At 41.1% G+C, this 17962-nt stretch overlaps 1 protein-coding gene across 8 annotated transcripts in view; it reads left to right on the top strand.

The window, feature by feature from the left end:
* EXOC4 (exocyst complex component 4) overlaps positions 1 to 17962 on the top strand; it is a 799095-nt gene that overhangs the window by 548832 nt on the left and 232301 nt on the right. For all 8 annotated transcript variants that reach the window (XR_014833792.1, XR_014833790.1, XR_014833791.1 and 5 more), the window contains exon 11: positions 12056 to 12275. Coding sequence is in view for 1 of the 8 variants with exons in the window: in XM_021078821.2 (XP_020934480.1) it covers positions 12056 to 12275 (220 nt within the window). In the remaining 7 variants the exon portion in view is untranslated. The remainder of the gene's footprint in view (positions 1 to 12055; positions 12276 to 17962) is intronic.

The raw sequence follows: 17962 nt of genomic DNA, 5'->3' as shown, positions 1-17962 counted from the left end.
ATGACATTGATAAAAGTACTTTATCTCCTTGGTGTTGGAGGGAATAAGTGAAGCAAAGCTTGGTGATTACTTAAAACAGTGCCAGCATATTATTAGTGCAGTATAGCTGTCAGGTATTATTGTTACTGTTGTTTTTTTTTCATTTGCTCTGTTTCATCATAAGATACAGATATTAATAAGGCAGACTTTGAATTCCCATTGTGGCTCAGCGGAAACAAATCTGACTAGCGTCCATGAGGATGCAGGTTCGATCCCTGGCCTCCCTCAGTGGGTTAAGTGCCCGCCGTTGTCATGTGCTCTGGTGTAGTTGGCAGATGCGGCTCGGATCTGGCATTGCTGTGGCTGTGGTGTAGGCCGGTGGCTACAACTCTGATTTGACCCCTAGCCTGGGAACCTCCATATGTCTTGGGCGTGGCCCTAAAAAGATTAAAAAAAAAATAGGGCAGACTTTATAAACTTATTGTGAGAACTGTATAACGTCATCTATAGCAAGCGCTTCATTTAGGACATGGTAAGGACTCAGTAGAGCAGGTTTTAATACCACTCCTCCTGGCATAGCAACAGGTAGGAGATGTGCCAGACTGATGTGAAGCACTCAAAGTATATTTAACGTATTACACAGAAGTTTTCAGGTGATGTGACATCTCATAATAAATTAGGATTTTTTGGAAAAATTTTCCAACAGCCTTATCTTCCATTAAAAATACAAAGGGTGGGAGTTCCCTTTGTGGCTCTCCAGGTTAAGACTAGTATCCATGAAGGTGCGGCTTTGATTCTTGGCCACACCCAGTGGGTTAAGGATCCAGCGGGGTTGCCACAAGCTGTGGCATAGGTCACAGATATGGCTCAAATCTGTCATTTCTGTGGCTGAGGCATAGGCCAGCAACTGCAGCTCTGATTTGACCCTTAGCCCATGGGTGTGGCCCTTAAAACAAAAAAAAGACCGGAAAAAAAAAATACCAAGGAAAGTTTATTTTACTATAAAGAAGTTAAGTGAAAAGGCTAAAAACAGAATTCCAGGCTTATTGGAAAAGCAGGGTTATCATTTTCTCTGCGTTTTATATCAATAGTGGCTCTTTATATGATTTTTTTGGTTAAAAATGATTGCTTGATATTAAGAGTTAGCATTTGAGGTATTTCAACTTCCAAATCACACGCTTAAAAAATTTAAACAGCTGTCATTATAAAGAGGCTGACTCCATTTTACCTAAAGTGCTTTTCAGTCTAGAGGGAATACTTAAATGTAGTCACACATCACTTGCAATACCCTCACGGTAAGATTTTTAAAAGTTAAATTTGTTTACAAGCCTACAATTCAAGTTTGGCAGATAATATTCTTTTCTTCCTTTCCTTGAGGCGTTTTGCCTCTTTTCTCCTCTGGTCTTAGGCGTGAATTTCCCTCGTTGCAAATAAGAGCACCCAGCTCTCTCTTTCATTAGTTCAGCAAATTGTCTCCTAAGGGTATGGGCTGAGGACATGATTGGGTTCTGGGATGATGAGCTTATTTTGCACTTTTACCCAGAAACCTCTCTCTATGCAGAAGTCATAGAAGCAGTTACACCAGTTATACGCAGCATGCACAATTACAGGCTGTTGGGGGAGGCACTTCCCCACGTGCCCGGGACTCACTCCCATGAATTAAGAGGCAAATATGCTCCAAAGTGCATTAACCTTTATGGATTTTTCTTCGGTTTTCATGTTCCACTGATTTATGGTCTTAAATATGCCTGTTGCTGCTGTTTCTGAAAGAGTCCCTTGTAAATCATTTCTAAATGATCTTTTTCGAGTCACATAATCCAAGTGAGTAGAATATATCTCCAGTCCATCCCTCTGAGGCTTCTTTCCTTCTTTGCCCAGGTTATTTTCAGTTTGCTGTGTGCCTTACATGTCACATCCACGAGTAATTGAGTAGGAAATATGTCGTAAAGGAGCCGTGCTTGCTGGGTAACTCCTTCTTGTTCCGAGTTGGTTCCAGCCTTTGCCCGGCCTCACTTGGGTTTGATTCCAAAGGCCCGTTTCCCTGAGTGCAGCTAACTGGTCCCAGTTCTTTGTGCAAGCATGGGCTTGGGTCTGGGAATGGATTTGATGTTGGGCTGTAGATTAATTTTTTTTTTTCCATGCCAATCAAGTGTGGCAGGGATTTTGAGTGTGTCATGTTCTCCTAAAAACTTGGGCTTCCCCTTAGAGCGATGCGCAGAAGTGTCCTCAGCATGCAGGATTCCGTGGTTACTGTGACTTGGCTTCTTTTCACAGGGGCCCATGTTTCTCCAGAAAAGTCCCGTGTGTGGCATTCAATGTTCCATTCTCCTTCTGGGTGAATAATCCCATCCAGATTATTTGTTTACTGGATGGGAGGGAAAATGTGCATTTTTTTGTGTGTCTCTCATAACTACTGTGTCATTCATGCTCTAAGGCTCTCGTTACTGCGGTGGTTTGCATTCTTTTCATTAAAGCCAAAATACAAAGTTGGTTTCAGAAAACTCATATTCAGAATCCGGGCTTTGAAAGCACGATTGTTTATTCCTGTCTCTGTCATAAGTGGTGCATCACTGTCTGTTGCCAATTAAGTTCTTAATGTAGATATTTATAAATATCTGTGTCCTGCGACGTTATTAAGTGTAAGTGTATTAAAGGCGACAGGGGAGCACGGCACAGAGAGGATGGTGACGTGGGGACTTGACGAATTAACAGAGCCTCTGCAGGCCTGTAAAAGTCTGGTAACTTGTCACATGGAAACCTGGAACTAAAAATGAGGGGAAGAAGATGGTTTGTTTTCGAAGCCAATATGCAGTAGAAGAGATTCAAGGCTTCTTGGTGGAAGGAAGCATGGTGGCCTCCGGCAGAGAGCCACGACTAGAGGAGAAGTTTCTTTAGTGGCAATGGTACGTTGTGAGATTCTGCAGAATGGAGGAGCTCAGAGGAATAAATCATACATGTCTGCTGGTTCTAACACATGGGATCAAGAGAAAATTCCCAAGCCTTTCACATAAATATTTTGTATACATGCTTCAGCCTAAGCTACCAAAACATATGTGTGATAATACATGACAAAGATCAGGAGATACCAAAGTGCAGAGAATTAAGATGTTTTGTTGTGTGATATGCATTACATATAGATATGTACATGAACAGCAGAATTAGCAATAGACGGTGACACATTGTTCATGAGAGAGCCATGAAGGAATTTCCTGTATTCCAAAAGCCAGAATTCTGAATTTGAATTTTCTGAGATTTGTGCCTTTGATTTTGCATTTCGGTTCTGTGGAAAGACGTTAATTCCCCATGATAGGATTCACGTAATGCATTTTTAGCAAGAATATCAGAGAGGTGATACTAGGCTGTTCTCTGTATCATGTCAGATGGCATGTGATGTCAGCGTGTTCCTTTACTGACAATGTTGGCCGTAGAGTTTTTTAAATTAGTAGGCTATGACTGCAAGGAACACTCGTAAATAAGTATTGAGCAACTATTTCTTTCCCTTTATAAACAAATTTTATTGAAGTATAGTTGATTTATAATGTTGTGTTAGTTTCCGCCGTACAGCAAAGTGATTCCGTTACACATATATATATATTCTTTTTCATATTCCTGTCCATTATTGTTTATCACAGGATATTGAATATAGTTCCCTGTGCTAAACAGTAGGACCTTGTTTATCCATTCGGTGTATAATAGTTTGCATCTGCTAATCCCAGTACTCCCCCCTTTCCCCTCTACCTTGGCAACCACAAGATTATTCTCTATATCTGAGTCTCTCTGTTTTGTAGATAAGTTCATTTGTGTCATAGTTTACATTCCACGTATAAGTGATATCATTGGATATTTGTCTTTCTCTTTCTGACTTACTTCACTTAGTATGATAATATCTAGGTCCATTCTAGAGATATTTGGGCATTTATTGTTTTCATGTCTTGTCTGTTGTAAACGGTGCCATTATGAACAAAGGGGTGCATGCATTTTTTTTTCAGATTAATGCTTTTTTATAAATATATGCCCAGAAGTGAGATTGTTGATCATATGGCAGTTTTTTTAAGGAAAAAAACTTTCAGTTTTTTTTAAGGAAATTCCATACTGCTTTTCGTAGTGGCTACACAAAGTTACATTCCCACCAATAGTGTAGGAGGGTTTCCTTTTCTCCACATTCTCTCCAGCATTTGTTATTGGTAGATTTTTTTAAGGATGGCCGTTCTGATCAGTGTGAGGATAGTACCTCGTTATAGTTTTGATTTGCATTTCTTTAATAATTAGCAATTATGAACATCTTTTCATGTGCCTATTGGCCATCTGTATGTAAGAGCAACTTTTTTTTTTTTTTTTTGGCCATGCCCACAGCATGTAGAAGTCCCTGGGCCAGGAATTGAACCCATGCCACAGCAGTGACAATGACAGATCCTTAACCACTAGGCCACCAGGGAACTCCTACAGCAATATTTTTATTCAATTGAGTATTGCTCTATTGCAGCTTCTAAAATACAGTATAAAACCTTTGTGTTCAAGGATATTTTCCGCTGTTAACAGTCATAATTCTTGGATGAGATAAAATGGAAGAAATGAAGATGGAATTTATGATGAAGAGTCTGGGCTAAAGCACGGGCTTGGGAAGCTTGAGTGAAATTTTAATTAGTTGACAATTTTCCTAGATAGAAATCAAATCAGGATAAAAATTTTGAAAATACTGGATCAAGTGTGGGTACTGTGTGCTCATGTATGCATTCCAGAGGACACATATTTGCTGTAAGAAAGGGTAAATTTAAAATATAGAAACTGCATGTATCCAGACTTTTAGAGGCCCCCTGGTTGATGATAGTCTGAAAAAAAAAACCTTTGGTTAAATATTCACACATAAATGGCAGTGGCCCAGGTTGATGCTGTGACATGGGTTTAATTCATGGCCTGGGAGCTTCCAAAGTTTTATAGCCCAAAAAAAAGGTCCATACTCCATGTCATCGACTTGTTAATCCTTTTTTTCTTCCATGAACACTTATGTTTTTGCTTGCTCTACCTTTCATTTTTGCTCTGGCCCTAATCCTACTATACAAACATATTATCATAGAATATGGTTATTTTTACACAAGGTCACATTTGATAGGAAATAAGTCAAGGGTATTATACTCCGGTGAATTCAGCACATTAAAAAGTATGATCCTTTCTTTAAAAAAAATTCACATATAGCAATATTAGAATTTGGGGGATAAGATCCATGCTGAAGATACTCAAAGGCAATAAAAATAGGTTTCCTACAGTCTTTTTCTTTTTTATTTATTTATTTATTTTTTTGTCTTTTTACCTTTTCTAGGGCCGTACCTGTGGCATATGTTGGTTCCCAGGCTAGGGGTCTAATCGGAGCTGCAGCTGCCAAGCCTACGCCAGAGCCACAGCAACAGGGGATCCGAGCTGCGTCTGCAACCTACACCACAGCTCACAGCAACACTGGATCCTTAACCCACTGAGCAAGGCCAGGGATCGAACTGGCAACCTCATGGGTTCCTGGTTGGATTCGTTAACCACTGAGCCACGACGGGAACTCCCTGTTTTTTGATTTATCCTTACTCTACAGCTACAGGTTTGGGAGGCTGGTCTGAACAGAGTTGGTCAAAATCCTGTAATGAGATACTCTGCATATAGCATTATGTAGATCCTTCTCTCTGATTCTCATTTTCTCTCTTTGCCTGTACACAGATGTACCTGAGCTTGTATTTGCCTTCTCGTCTCTTACAAGGATAGGAAATCCCCAGTGTGAAAGCACTTCTCGAGATTAGATAATATCCTTTTGACAGGGTTCCATCTGTGTTCCATCTTAACTTTGAAGTGAAATGTTTTCTTTCCTAATGAGCTGCTTTTCAGTGTTCAAAATTCAATATTTTCTTACTTCCATAGAGCTGATTAGGAGCATTGTTGGAAAAACTGGGCCTTTTGGAGTCTCCTCTACCCCCTTGACTCTCTCTCCTGTCTCCCATGCAACAGATTATTTTCAAGGTACTTCACAGGCAAAAGGATCCATGCAGCTTACTGTGGGAGTCTGGGAGGAATGAAACAGAGACTCACCCGTGAAAAGGGATGAGGAGCTACTCCCGGTATTTTAACTTGTGGGAATAATTCAACAGAAGCCAAATGAAGGTATTCGCTGTAGGGTCATCTAGAATCAAACCTGGAAGCAGCATTAACGTTCCTTCATAGGTACTTGGATTAATAACGTCCGTTGGCGCGATAGAGTGAGTCTCATGAGGATTATCCTCTGCCCTCTTGGGGCAAATAAGTAGTGTGAACAACTCCTATTCGTTGAGCAAGAAACAATGTGAGAATGTGGGCAGGGACCAGGGCATGCTCTTTCCTCCAGAAGCAGCTGTGATAGAGATCTGGGGTGATTTTCTTGCTCCTTCTTTTTTAATCTCCAGTCCCCACCCTTGGGAGAAGGGCACTGTTGTCCAAAGGTCACACCCAAGTTTCAGAAACTATGGATTGAAGTTAAAGAACCTATTCATTATTTTATTCAACGCTTCATTCACCCAATACACCAAATATTTCCCGAGAACCTCCTATGTGCTAGCCAGAGGCGAGTACTAGATGCTGAGGATACTGCAGTGAGATATTTACACTCGGCCCCTGGCCACATGGGTTTTGGTCATTGCTACAGCTGTGTGTTGCTGAAATAGTCGAAGGAATAATCTAGTGCTCCACATTGCCACTTATGGATAATTGCATGGGAAAGCAAAGGAGCAAGTGAAAAAAGAAATCATAAAATATGCCACATTTTCCTCTCATCTCCAACCTCATTGGGATTTATGTACTGATAATAATTATGCAGATAGCAGCAGCCACCCCATAGCAGTGAACTGTGTGTCAACCTCTATGCTGAGTGCTTAGCTTTGACTTCCTTATTTAGTCATCAGTGTGTTATATCCGTTTTAAAGAACATACAAGTAAGAGTATAAGACAGGCCAGGTAGCCTGCCCAAGTCTGTCCATTCAAGATTCAAGACTCGCAAGAATACCCACTTGGAGTGTCCTGCCCTTGGCCACTCAGTGTTCCTAAACCATTCCTCTCTGCAACGACTTTGAGCGTGATTTATTTCCTGGATGCCCCGGGAAGTCCTCATCCTGTGTCCCTCCTGCCCAAGAAAGGGCATTTTGCCCATTGAATGTGATGGCTTCTCCTTTTTGACCAGAGTAAAGAAGAGGCTGGTGAGACAGCCCTAATTTTTCTCTTTCATTCTCTTTTGCGTTTTTTTGCTTTCTGCACAACAAGGACCCTCACAGCTCTGAGAGCAGATTTGGAAACATGTTGAATGGGTCCCCTCGAGTTAGAGATGACAGCATCAACCTGGATGTGTCATTTTAGACTGATGGGTGTGCTTTAGGGAATAAATGATTTGTATTTGACGGAAATCATGCAGCTGAAAGTGTTGGGAGCATCCGTGCTGCTCAGAGCAGTTTCATATTTTAGAGGCAACAAAGGCAAACAAGGGACTGGGGGAAAAATGGAAAATTTTGAGCCTTCTGTGACTCTGTTTAGGAGCAGGTTAACTATAAAAATTTCATCCTAATAACTGTTCAAGACTTTGAAAATGGTGGAAGTACTTCTGCTCAGAAAACTCTTCTTCTAAGACCGATTGAAAAAAAAAGCAGTAGGGATTCTGATGATTGGTGTATTTACTCGTTATCAAATTAATAACTGTGGTTTTCTTTCGGGTTCAGACCCAGGGGACCCAGGTGCACCTGGGTGAGGATTTCTCTGAGGTCGGATGAGATCAGGAATCAACAAAGCACGTTGTAGGATTGGGAGGTCATAAAATTATAGCCACGGTTAACTCTTTACTTTTTATTTCCTCATTTTCCCCCCTGCCTTCTTCTACTCAGTCTCTTCTTAAAGATTTATTGTATCTTGTTTGGGGGTCAGCCTTTTACTTCCCCTTCCACATTGATAACATCAGTTAAGGAACCTCATTGCTGTTTCCTTTCTTTTCTTTCTGATTTCTTACTGAAGTATAGTTGATTTACAGTGTCATGTCAATTTCTGCTGTACAGCAGAGTGGCCCAGACATACACGTATATACATTCTCTTTCTCATACTGTCTTCTATCGTGTCCTACCCCAAGGGACTGGATGCAGTTCCCTGTGCCGCACAGTAGGACCTCACTGATTATCCATTCTAAATGGAATAGTTTGCATGTACCAAGCCCGAACTGCTCCCAGTCCATCCCACTCCCTCCCTGCTCCCTCCTGGCAACCACAAGTCTGCTCTTCATGTCCTGTGATCTGTTTCTCATGGCTTCCCAATTTCCACTTTCCTGGGTGACTTGTTCACTGTAATAATCCTGTGTGTTCTCCTTCTGTCCCCCCCACCGTACACACACGCCCCAGAGGTTAATGGCATGTTTAACTGGTGATGTGGAAGATTAACCATATCACCAGTTAAATATATTACTTAATATAATATACTTAATATTACTTAATTTTAAGTAATATATTACTTAATGTATTTATCTCTTAAGTAAAGGAAACTCTTTATTAAGTTAAACAGCTAAACTTAAGGAACATTTATACACCAAACTTTAAATGTGGTCTAATTAGAAAGCAATTTGTGAAGTACAAGTCTTTGATATATGTAGATAATTTTTATATTGTCTAATTTAATTTCCTTTGAGCAGCTAATATAGTCCAATTTTTAAAAATCAAGTGATTATAAAAAGTTATAATTGGAAAGACTTATTCCCACGCTTCTGTCAGATCCCACCTGCATCCCTGCTTCCATAGGTACTCACTTTTACTACTTTTTTATGAATCTTCCCAAGGTGTCTTTATAATAAAATAAACCAATGAGGACTATATAATTCTTATACAAAGGTCAGTATGGTAAATGTAAACACTACTGAATGCATATTGATATGCACCTTGCTTTTCTCACTTAACAATATATATCCTGGAGATCTTTTCACATTAGTGCATCAAAAAGCATCCACATTTGGGGCGTTCCCATTGTGGCTCAGTGGAATCAAATCTGACTAGGATCCATGAGGACGCAGGTTTGATCCCTGGCTTTGCTTAGTCGGTGAAGGATCCAGCGTTGCCATGAGCTCTGTTGTAGGTCATAGACGTGGCTTGGATCTGGCGTTGCTGTGGCTGTGGCATAGGCCAGCAGCTACAGCTCCGATTTGATGCCTAGCCTGGGAACCTCCATATGCCGCAGGTGTGGCCCTAAAAAGACATACATTCATACATACAGCTTCCACAGCTTATTAAACTGATCTCTGATGGATCTTTCCAAGCTATTTCCAGTCTTTTGCCATAAAAACAATGCTACACTGGTCTCTGTACCTGTACATAGATCATCTCATGTGTGTTCAGATAATAGCTGTCAGAAGCATTTCCCAGAAGTGGGATTTCTAGGTCAAAAGGAAATGCAATTATAATTTTAAATGGTGGTGCCAACTTGCCCTTCATGAGGGCTGTAAGATTTTTTTCACTCCCATCGACAATGTCTGAGAACGTTTCTTTCCCCACACTTTAACCAGCAGTGTGTGTTTTCCAATGTTTGGAATCCAGCCCATTGTATGGATGTAAAAAATGGTATCTCAGTATAGTTTACTTTTCATTTTTCTCATTAGGAATGAAGTTAAAATTTTTTTCCTGTGTTTAATGGCCATTGTATTTCTTTTACTATAAATTGTCTTTTCATGTCTTTGATCATTTTTCTACTGTGTTGTTCGTTTTTTTTTACCACTTGTCATCTGTGGCATAAGTTATAAATGTATCTCCCCAGTTAATAATTTATTTTTCCCGTTGTTTCATTTTATTTTACTTCCACTCTTTCGAGAAAAATGTCAAGTCCAAGGCCACCCTTGCTTTGCAAAGGCCCCTGCAGAGCTGTAAGGATCACCATGCAAAGCAATATTGCAGTGGGGGGAAATCACAACTGCTGCATGACTTTTAAATTTTTTTCTCCAAACATGAAAAACTCTCCTGCCAGTTGTAAATATATACAGAAATGAAAAATAAGAAAACTAGTATTTATGAGTACACTGTAACATTAGAAGCAATCAACTTCTTTGCAGAGCAGATACGGACTCACAGACTTTGAAAAACTCATGGCTCCCAAAGGAGACAGTTTGGGGGTTGGGGGAATGTACTGGGGTTGTGAGATCCTTGTACAACTATACATGTAATAAGTTCATTGAGTAATTAAAAAAAGAAACAGTGAAAATTAAAGTGTTTTATTTCTGAGTTAAAATCTTAGCGAGAGTAATTCGAACATCTTTTTGCTGGATCCTTTACAATACACAGCGAGCGTCTTTTCTATGCCTTGGTGAGACGTCATACTTCCTTCTCAGTTTGGATCAGTTGCCAGCATTTTCTTCTTTGCCTTTCAATGTCATGAAATAGCTCCAAGAGTTCCTTTAAGGGAATGTTCTTTGCCAGCATCACTTCCTCGGGGTTGTCTCCCTCTCCTTCATCATAACCACGTTCTCTTTTAAGGTCTGGAAGTTCACCCTCCCTCTGGCTGCAGGGGCCTCGAACAGGAGCCGGTGTCGGTGTTCTCAGGGTCAGTTATTTCTTCTGCAGATCTCTTGACGTTCAATTTCGATCTCGCCCTAGTGGTTTTTTCTGTAGGTTTATTTATCCTTCCTTTTTTCACTTAGCCATTTTTGTAAACTGTCACATGGGTTTATCACTGGGAGACAAGGCGACAACACAGCTACATACTTTGCTGTCTGTCCATGAACTGAATAACAGGTGTGCCGTGACCAGTCATTGACTTTGCAAGAAGCGACATGATCATTGTTTATGATGAACATCAATTACTTATGTGGGATTTCTGGCCTGAAAGCACTAGGGTTTGTACTTCATGCCATTAGTCACAATTAATATATTGCGGTAACTAGACTTTAAATCTTGTTGTGGTCCCGGTGTTATTCACTAACCTGTAGTAACTTAAATTTGTACATATTAGAACCACGCAGAGCAGGAACTGCCAAGATAGAAAAGTACAAAGAATACCGTAACAGATAGCTGTGTGCTCATCTCTGAATTTTGGCAGTTACTAACATTCGGTTATACATGCTTTACGTGTTTCTCATAAAGAAAATTGATCATTTTAAATAAGATTGAAGTTCTCCTTTGCCCCTACTTTCCATCTGGTTTCCTTTCATAACCTCCCAATCTACATATTTTCACAAGTTTGAAGAATATCCTTTATTGTCATACTTTTTAAAGTTCTTTCTACACATATAAAGATCTTAATAAGAACAGATGTATTTAGGGTGAACTTTTTTTTTTTTTTGGTAATGCCCACAGCATATGGAAGTTCCCAGGGCAAGGATTGAACCCATGCCAGAGCAGTGACCTGAGCCACATCAGTGTCAACTCTGGATCCTTAACCCACTGAGCCACCAGGGAACTCAGGTGTACATTTTACTTTGCATCATAATTTATTTTCTGTTTATCATGCTTTCTTTTGCTTCTTATATTCTTACTTCCTTCTTGAATTAATAAAAAATATTTTTATCTCTCTCTTTTTTCCACCTAGTTTGAAAGTTCTGTTTCTGTTCATCCTGTTTCTATGGAATAAGTGAAATAACTCGAATTAAAAAAAAAAAAAAACAGGCAAACCAACCTCATAATGAGTTCCTCCTGTGGCTCAGCGGGTTAAGAGCCTGACTAGTATACTACCATGGTGATGCAGGTTCGATCCTTCGCCTCGCCCAGTGGGTTAAGGATCTTGCATTGCCACAAGCAGCAGTGTAGGTCGTGGATAAGGTTCAGATCTGGCATTGCTGTGGCTGTGGCATAGGCCGGCCAGTTGCAGCTCTAATTTGACCCCTAGCCCGGGCACTTCCAAAGGCCATAGGTGTGGCCATAAAAAGAAGATAAAGAAAAAGAAAAACCTCATCCATAGATGAATAATAGAGTGACTTGCTCTTGTTTAGAATTCTGATTAATATCCCCACATCTCTCTGTGGAAATAGCCAAAGCCAGAGATACCCATGCATGTTGGGGCATGTTTCTCTAACCATCTTTCTGATACCTTTAACAGCGGTTGTGCTCTCTGTGTCTTTCAGGTTTATTCAGGAGATAGAGCATGCCCTGGGACTTGGCCCAGCCAAACAGTGTCCTCTTCGAGAGTTTCTCACCGTGTACATCAAAAACATCTTCCTCAATCAGGTCTTGGCTGAGATCAACAAGGAGATTGAAGGGGTCACGAAAACATCCGACCCCCTGAAGATCCTAGCTAATGCAGACACCATGAAGGTGCTGGGTGTGCAGCGGCCTCTCCTGCAGGTAATAACAGCCGTTGAACTTACTATTTTTTTATTACATTTATAGCTGTACAGTGATCATCACAATCTAATTTTATAGGATTTCCATCCCACACCCCCAGCGCATCCCCCTGCCCCCCAACCTATCTTTTTTGAAAACCATAAGTTTTTCAAAGTCTGTGAATCAGTATATGTTCTGCAAAGAAGTTCATTGTGTCCTTTTTTCAGATTCCATATGTCAGTGAAAGCATTTGATGTTGGTGTCTCATTGTATGGCTGACTTCACTTAGCATAATAATTTCTAGGTCCATCCATGTTGCTAAAGATGCTGGTATTTCGTTCCTTTTAATAGCTGAGTAATATTCCATTGTGTATATGTGCCACGTCTTCTTGATCCACTCCTCTGTCGATGGACATTTAGGTTGTTTCCATGTCTTGGCTATTGTAAATAGTGCTGCAATGAACATCGGAGTACATGTGTCTTTGCGAGTCGTGGTTTTCTCTGGGTAGATGCCCAGGAGTGGGATTGCTGGATCAAATGGTAGTTGTATTTTGAGTTTTCTGAGGAATCTCCATACTGTTTTCTACAGAGGTTGCACCAATTTACAATCCCACCAACAGTGTACTAGGGTTCCTTTTTCTCCACACCCTCTCCAGCACTTATTGTTTGTAGACTTTTGGATGCTGGCCATTCTGGCTGGTGTTAAGGTGGTACCTCATAGTGGTTTTGATTTGCATTTCTCTTTTCATGTGTTTTTTGGCCATCTGTATGTCTTCTTTGGAGAATCGTCTATTTAGATCTTTTGCTCATTTTTTGATGCGGTTGTTTGTTTCTTTGGTATGGAGGAGTAGGTGTTTATAAATTTTGGAGATTAATCCCTTGTCAGTCGATTCATTTGCAAAGATTTTCTCCCATTCTGTGGGTTGTCTTTTCATTTTGTTTAGGGTTTCCCTTGCTGTGCAGAAACTTTTAAGTTTAATTAAGCCCATTTATTTTTGTTTTTACTGCCATTACTCTAAGAGGTGGATCTGAGAAGGTGTTGCTGCTGTTTATGTTGGAGAGTGTTTGGCCTTTGTTTTCCTCTAAGAGTTTTATAGTGTCTGGTCTCATATCTAGGTCTTTAATCCATTTTGAACTTAGCATTCTTATCAGCAGTTTCATTGACTTGGCAAGAGTCACAAATGGGAAAACGAAGAAGAATTACCATCTGTTTCCATATTCATCAGGGACAAAACAAGAGGAAAGAAATTAAATAGGCACTAGGGAGATGAAGGCCGAATGTAGAGGTAATGGAAATTCCTGAAGATCTCGAGGAAGAAAGTAGCGAGCTTTGAATATGGGAGATGGTGAGTCTTATTAACATGCAGGCAACTTCTTATTATTTGCCTGGAACTTGTCCTTGAAAGGAATTCTTTTTCCCATGGTGAATGCAAGCGCAAAGGATCCACAGGAAGGAAGGCACCCTGCCTAATCTCAGCTACCAGCAATAGACCTTCTGTGCCACGTTGAGGGCAGATTTACTATAAAGAACTTGGCCAGCTCACGGGGAAGTGGAACTCACCTAGCACACTGGCTTTTAAAAGTCAGATCATTTATTAATTTGAATGATGGTCATGTTAATGTGAAAAGTTTACCTTCACTGTATAAAGGAATGGTCAGATATTTGGATTAATAGGCTTGAGGTATTTACATCATATGCTTTAAGCCAGTGACTTGGAGATCAACATAAAACTAAAAAGAACATTAGTGTGAATTGACATGATGGCTACACATTAATGCTTATTACTCTGGAATCAAATCTTTATAGTGTTTCTTCATTTAAGAGAATGAGGACACAATAGCATATTTTTACATAAGTTGCAATTTATGAGGATATTTCAAACTGTGGAGACTTAAACTCTTAAGGCAAGTTACATGAATGGAAGGGAGTTACAGCTGCTTTAGTTACCTGCCCGTCCCTGCCTGTATATATGTCTTCCTTGGTTTTTCCTTCTTTGTACGTTAGAAGGAATAGAGATGTTGGCCCTGTCATAGGGCATTGTCCTAGTGATGAGCATTCTTTTTTATGAGCCAAGTCTTCTGTGGTATTGAGAAAATGGAATAGAGGCATTCACTTCTCCCAGAACTTGAATGAAAGCATCAAACCTGGGAGTTCCCATCATGGCTCAGCAATAACAAACCCAACTAGGATCCATGAGGATGTGGCTTGAATCCCACGTGGCTGTGGCTGTGCCGGGCAGCTATAGCTACAATTTGACCCCTGGCCTGGAAACTTCCAAATGCTATGGGTGTGGCCCTGAAAGGCCAAAAAAAAAAAGGCATCACCCCTAGGAAAACATTCATATGGATTGTCTGAGTCTGTGTTAGATCTGTTCCTAGTGAGGGGTCTTTACTGAGTATGGGAAGCAGAGAGAGAAGGTTCTCGTCATGTGCTCACTCGTCCCTCTGCTGGATTACTCCTGCCCTGGCTCTTTGCACGGCTGGCCTCTTCTCTTGGTGTCAGTTTAAATGCCACCTCCACGGAGAAGCCACCTAGGTAGGGCCCCTTCCTTGGTTATTCTCCATTCCCCTCTCCTCCCCACCCCCACCTGCCCCATGCTCATCTCAACACCGAAACCAAACATCATGGACTGTATCACCAAAACTCCCTCTCCTGGTGACTGATGGTCAGGTTCTGCCAATAGGAAGCAGGAAATTGGGGGGTAAGAGAAGAAAGGTTCTTAGCCACTTTGGATCCTAGCTCTGGCTTCGCGTGCCTTCCTCCGTAACCAGCGGTCCTGCCAGATGACACTGCCTCCCTGGCTCCAGCTCTCGGTGGACTCTGGCGACACCATTTCTTCCCCTTGTCCCTTGATGATGGCTTTCTGCTGATACTGCTCTCTGGTCCCTCCACATGTCTGGCTGCTGCTTTGAGTGCTGCCCACACCTCTGGACGTCATTTCTTCATTGATATTTCTCGAGTTAATCATCTGCCTACAATGATTTTGTTTTTTGTTAGAATCCTGAGTAGATCCCCCAGTTAATCACTGTTTTAACATTTTAAACTTTTTTCCTTCTTAGCATAACTGTAATTATTTATTTCCCACTTGATTATTTCCTATCTTTTCCTGCTAGAAATTGTTCCCAAAGTATATAGCACAGTGTCAGACAGTAGGAAGGTGTGTGACAGTTTGTCAAATGAATGTGTTAAGATGGCTATGGGGATGGGTGGATGGATGGACACTGAATATGTCTTGAGAATCTTAACTAACTGCAGAGTCAGAGAGGGAAGATGAGAGAGTAACAGAAAATTCGGAGTTCCTGTCGTGGCTCAGTGGTTAACGAATCTGACTAGGAACCATGAGGTTGCGGGTTCGATGCCTGGCCTCACTCAGTGGGTTAAGGATCCGGTATTGCTGTGAGCTGTGGTGTAGGTTGTAGACATGGCTCGGACCCGAGTTGCTATGGCTCTGGTGTAGGGTGGCAGCTACAGCTCTGATTCGACCCCTAGCCTGGGAACCTCCATATGCTGCAGGTGCAGCCCTAGAAAAGATGAAAGACAAAAAAAAAAAAAAAAGAAAGAAAGAAAGAAAATTGTTTACATTTATCTTATGTCTGACCATATCATTAACTTCCTCTCCATCAGAATACCTCTCAGTATGTATATCCCTCAGGTGTCATGTTCCATGTTGTACAGAGCAATTTTGAAATGCTTAGTGTTGCAAATGTAAAAGAACGCACCCCAGAGTAAATCTGGGAACAAAAAGATGCTGGCTCATTTAACAGGATAATTTTCAACTTGAGTAACAAAGACACATTGAGACTGCTGACTAGATGACAACAGCCTGGGCTGTGTCAGGGTCACGCACATCTCTGGGCAGTCTACCCATGTGCCTGCCTGTCAAGGCCTCCCTACCTCGTCACCAGCCATGGGTTCATGTTCCTGTGCCTCTTGTTCTTTAAGTCAGTTCTTCCACTCTGAGGCTAGGTAAGAGCTCCAGCTCTCTCTCTTCTCTCTTTGACCTTGTCAAGATGTGATAACTATGGGAGCTCCCTTTGTGGCTCAGCGATTAACGAACCCGACTAGGATCCCTGAGGATGAGGGTTCCATCCCTGGCCTCGCTCCGTGGGCTAAGGACCTGGCGTTGCTGTGAGCTGTGATGTAGGTCGCAGACATGGCTCAGCTCCCGTGTTGCTGTGGCTCTGGTGTAGTCAAGCAACTGTAGCTCCAATTCAACCCCTAGCCTGGGAACTTCTATATGCCATGGGTGTGGCCCTAAAAGAAAGGCAAAATTAAAAAAAAAAAAAAGATGTGATAATTATATGTAAATGAATAAATCTTAAAAGTAATACCATTCAAGCTGCTAATCTCCAAATTTGTTTCCAGAGCCCAAACACCTGCTTTCTTATTTGGTTATTTTGTTCTCCTCTCCTTCTTCATAAAAATTTTATTTTATGAGAAGGCAAATTAGTTAGATCATATCAATGAATTTGGTTAATATTCTCAGTTATGAGCTTAAAAAAGCAAGGTAGATGGTTATTTTCCTTTCCCATTTTGAGAAAGTCTCCTGCTTTATAATGATTATAAATTTTTTTCTAACATAATTTCCCATGTTCAAGTTTCAGTGTTTCTCAAATGTGTTTCATTGTCACCTTGATATTTTTATTCTCAGCTAATTATAGGTAACTGATCTAAAGAAAACTGAGAACTATTAGATTCTGGATATAAGTGATATCTTATGGTATTTGTCTTTCTCTTCCTGACTTACTACACTTAGTATGAGAATCTCTAGTTCCATCCATGTTGCATGATAATGTGAGAAAAGAATGGATACATGTATGTGTGACTGGGTCACCTTGCTGTACAGTAGAAAATTGACAGAACGCTGTAAACCAGCTATCATGGAAAAAATAAAAATCATTATTAAAAAAAGAAAAATGATTGAGAAGTAATTCTCAAATCTTTTAGCTGAGAATCCAAAACAATTGTTAAGAAAGGAGCTTGGGGGAGTTCCCGTCGTGGCGCAGTGGTTAACGAATCCGACTAGGAACCATGAGGTTGCGCGTTCGGTCCCTGCCCTTGCTCAGTGGGTTAACGATCCGGCGTTGCCGTGAGCTGTGGTGTAGGTTGCAGTCGCGGCTCGGATCCTGCGTTGCTGTGGCTCTGGCGTAGGCCGGCAGCTACAGCTCCGATTGGACCCCTAGCCTGGGAGCCTCCATATGCCGTGGGAGCGGCCCAAGAAATAGCAAAAAGACAAAAAAAAAAAAAAAAAAAAAAGGAGCTTGGACAATGTATGTATGTGTGACAGATGCAGGTGGGTTAAATGTTCAGTTACATGTCCTTCAAAGTCATTCCCTGTGCTAGACTCTTGTTTGTTCACCTAGAAAGTGTTGGGCCTTTCCCCTGAGGTGCACGCATTGTCATAAAGCATCAGCCCAACTGGATGCTCCAGGGAGAATGGACGGACAGCTGTCTGAGCGCTGTTTCCATTTATCTGATGATGTGCAGACACAGAGAACCCCAGGACACTTGGTCCTTACCTCTCTGTGATGGCATTTGGTCAGAAGAGGCAGTGAGGTTTTGGTTGTTTTTTTTTTTGTTTTTTTTTTTTTTTCTGTTTTCCTTTTTGGCCGCCCTACAGTATATGGAGTTCCTGGGCCAGGGATCAGATCCGAGTTGCAGGTGCAGCCTAAGCCCCAGCTGCGGCAGTTCTGGATCCTTAACCCAC

The sequence above is a fragment of the Sus scrofa genome, chromosome 18 (assembly GCF_054392235.1).
Source record: "Sus scrofa isolate SSC_HxYL_T2T_F1_AM1 chromosome 18, Sscrofa_HxYL_maternal_Yorkshire_Landrace_v2.0, whole genome shotgun sequence".
Lineage (NCBI taxonomy): Eukaryota > Metazoa > Chordata > Mammalia > Artiodactyla > Suidae > Sus > Sus scrofa.
The sequence above is the reverse complement of the archived record's forward strand: the minus strand, read 5'-3'. Positions and strand labels throughout refer to the sequence as shown.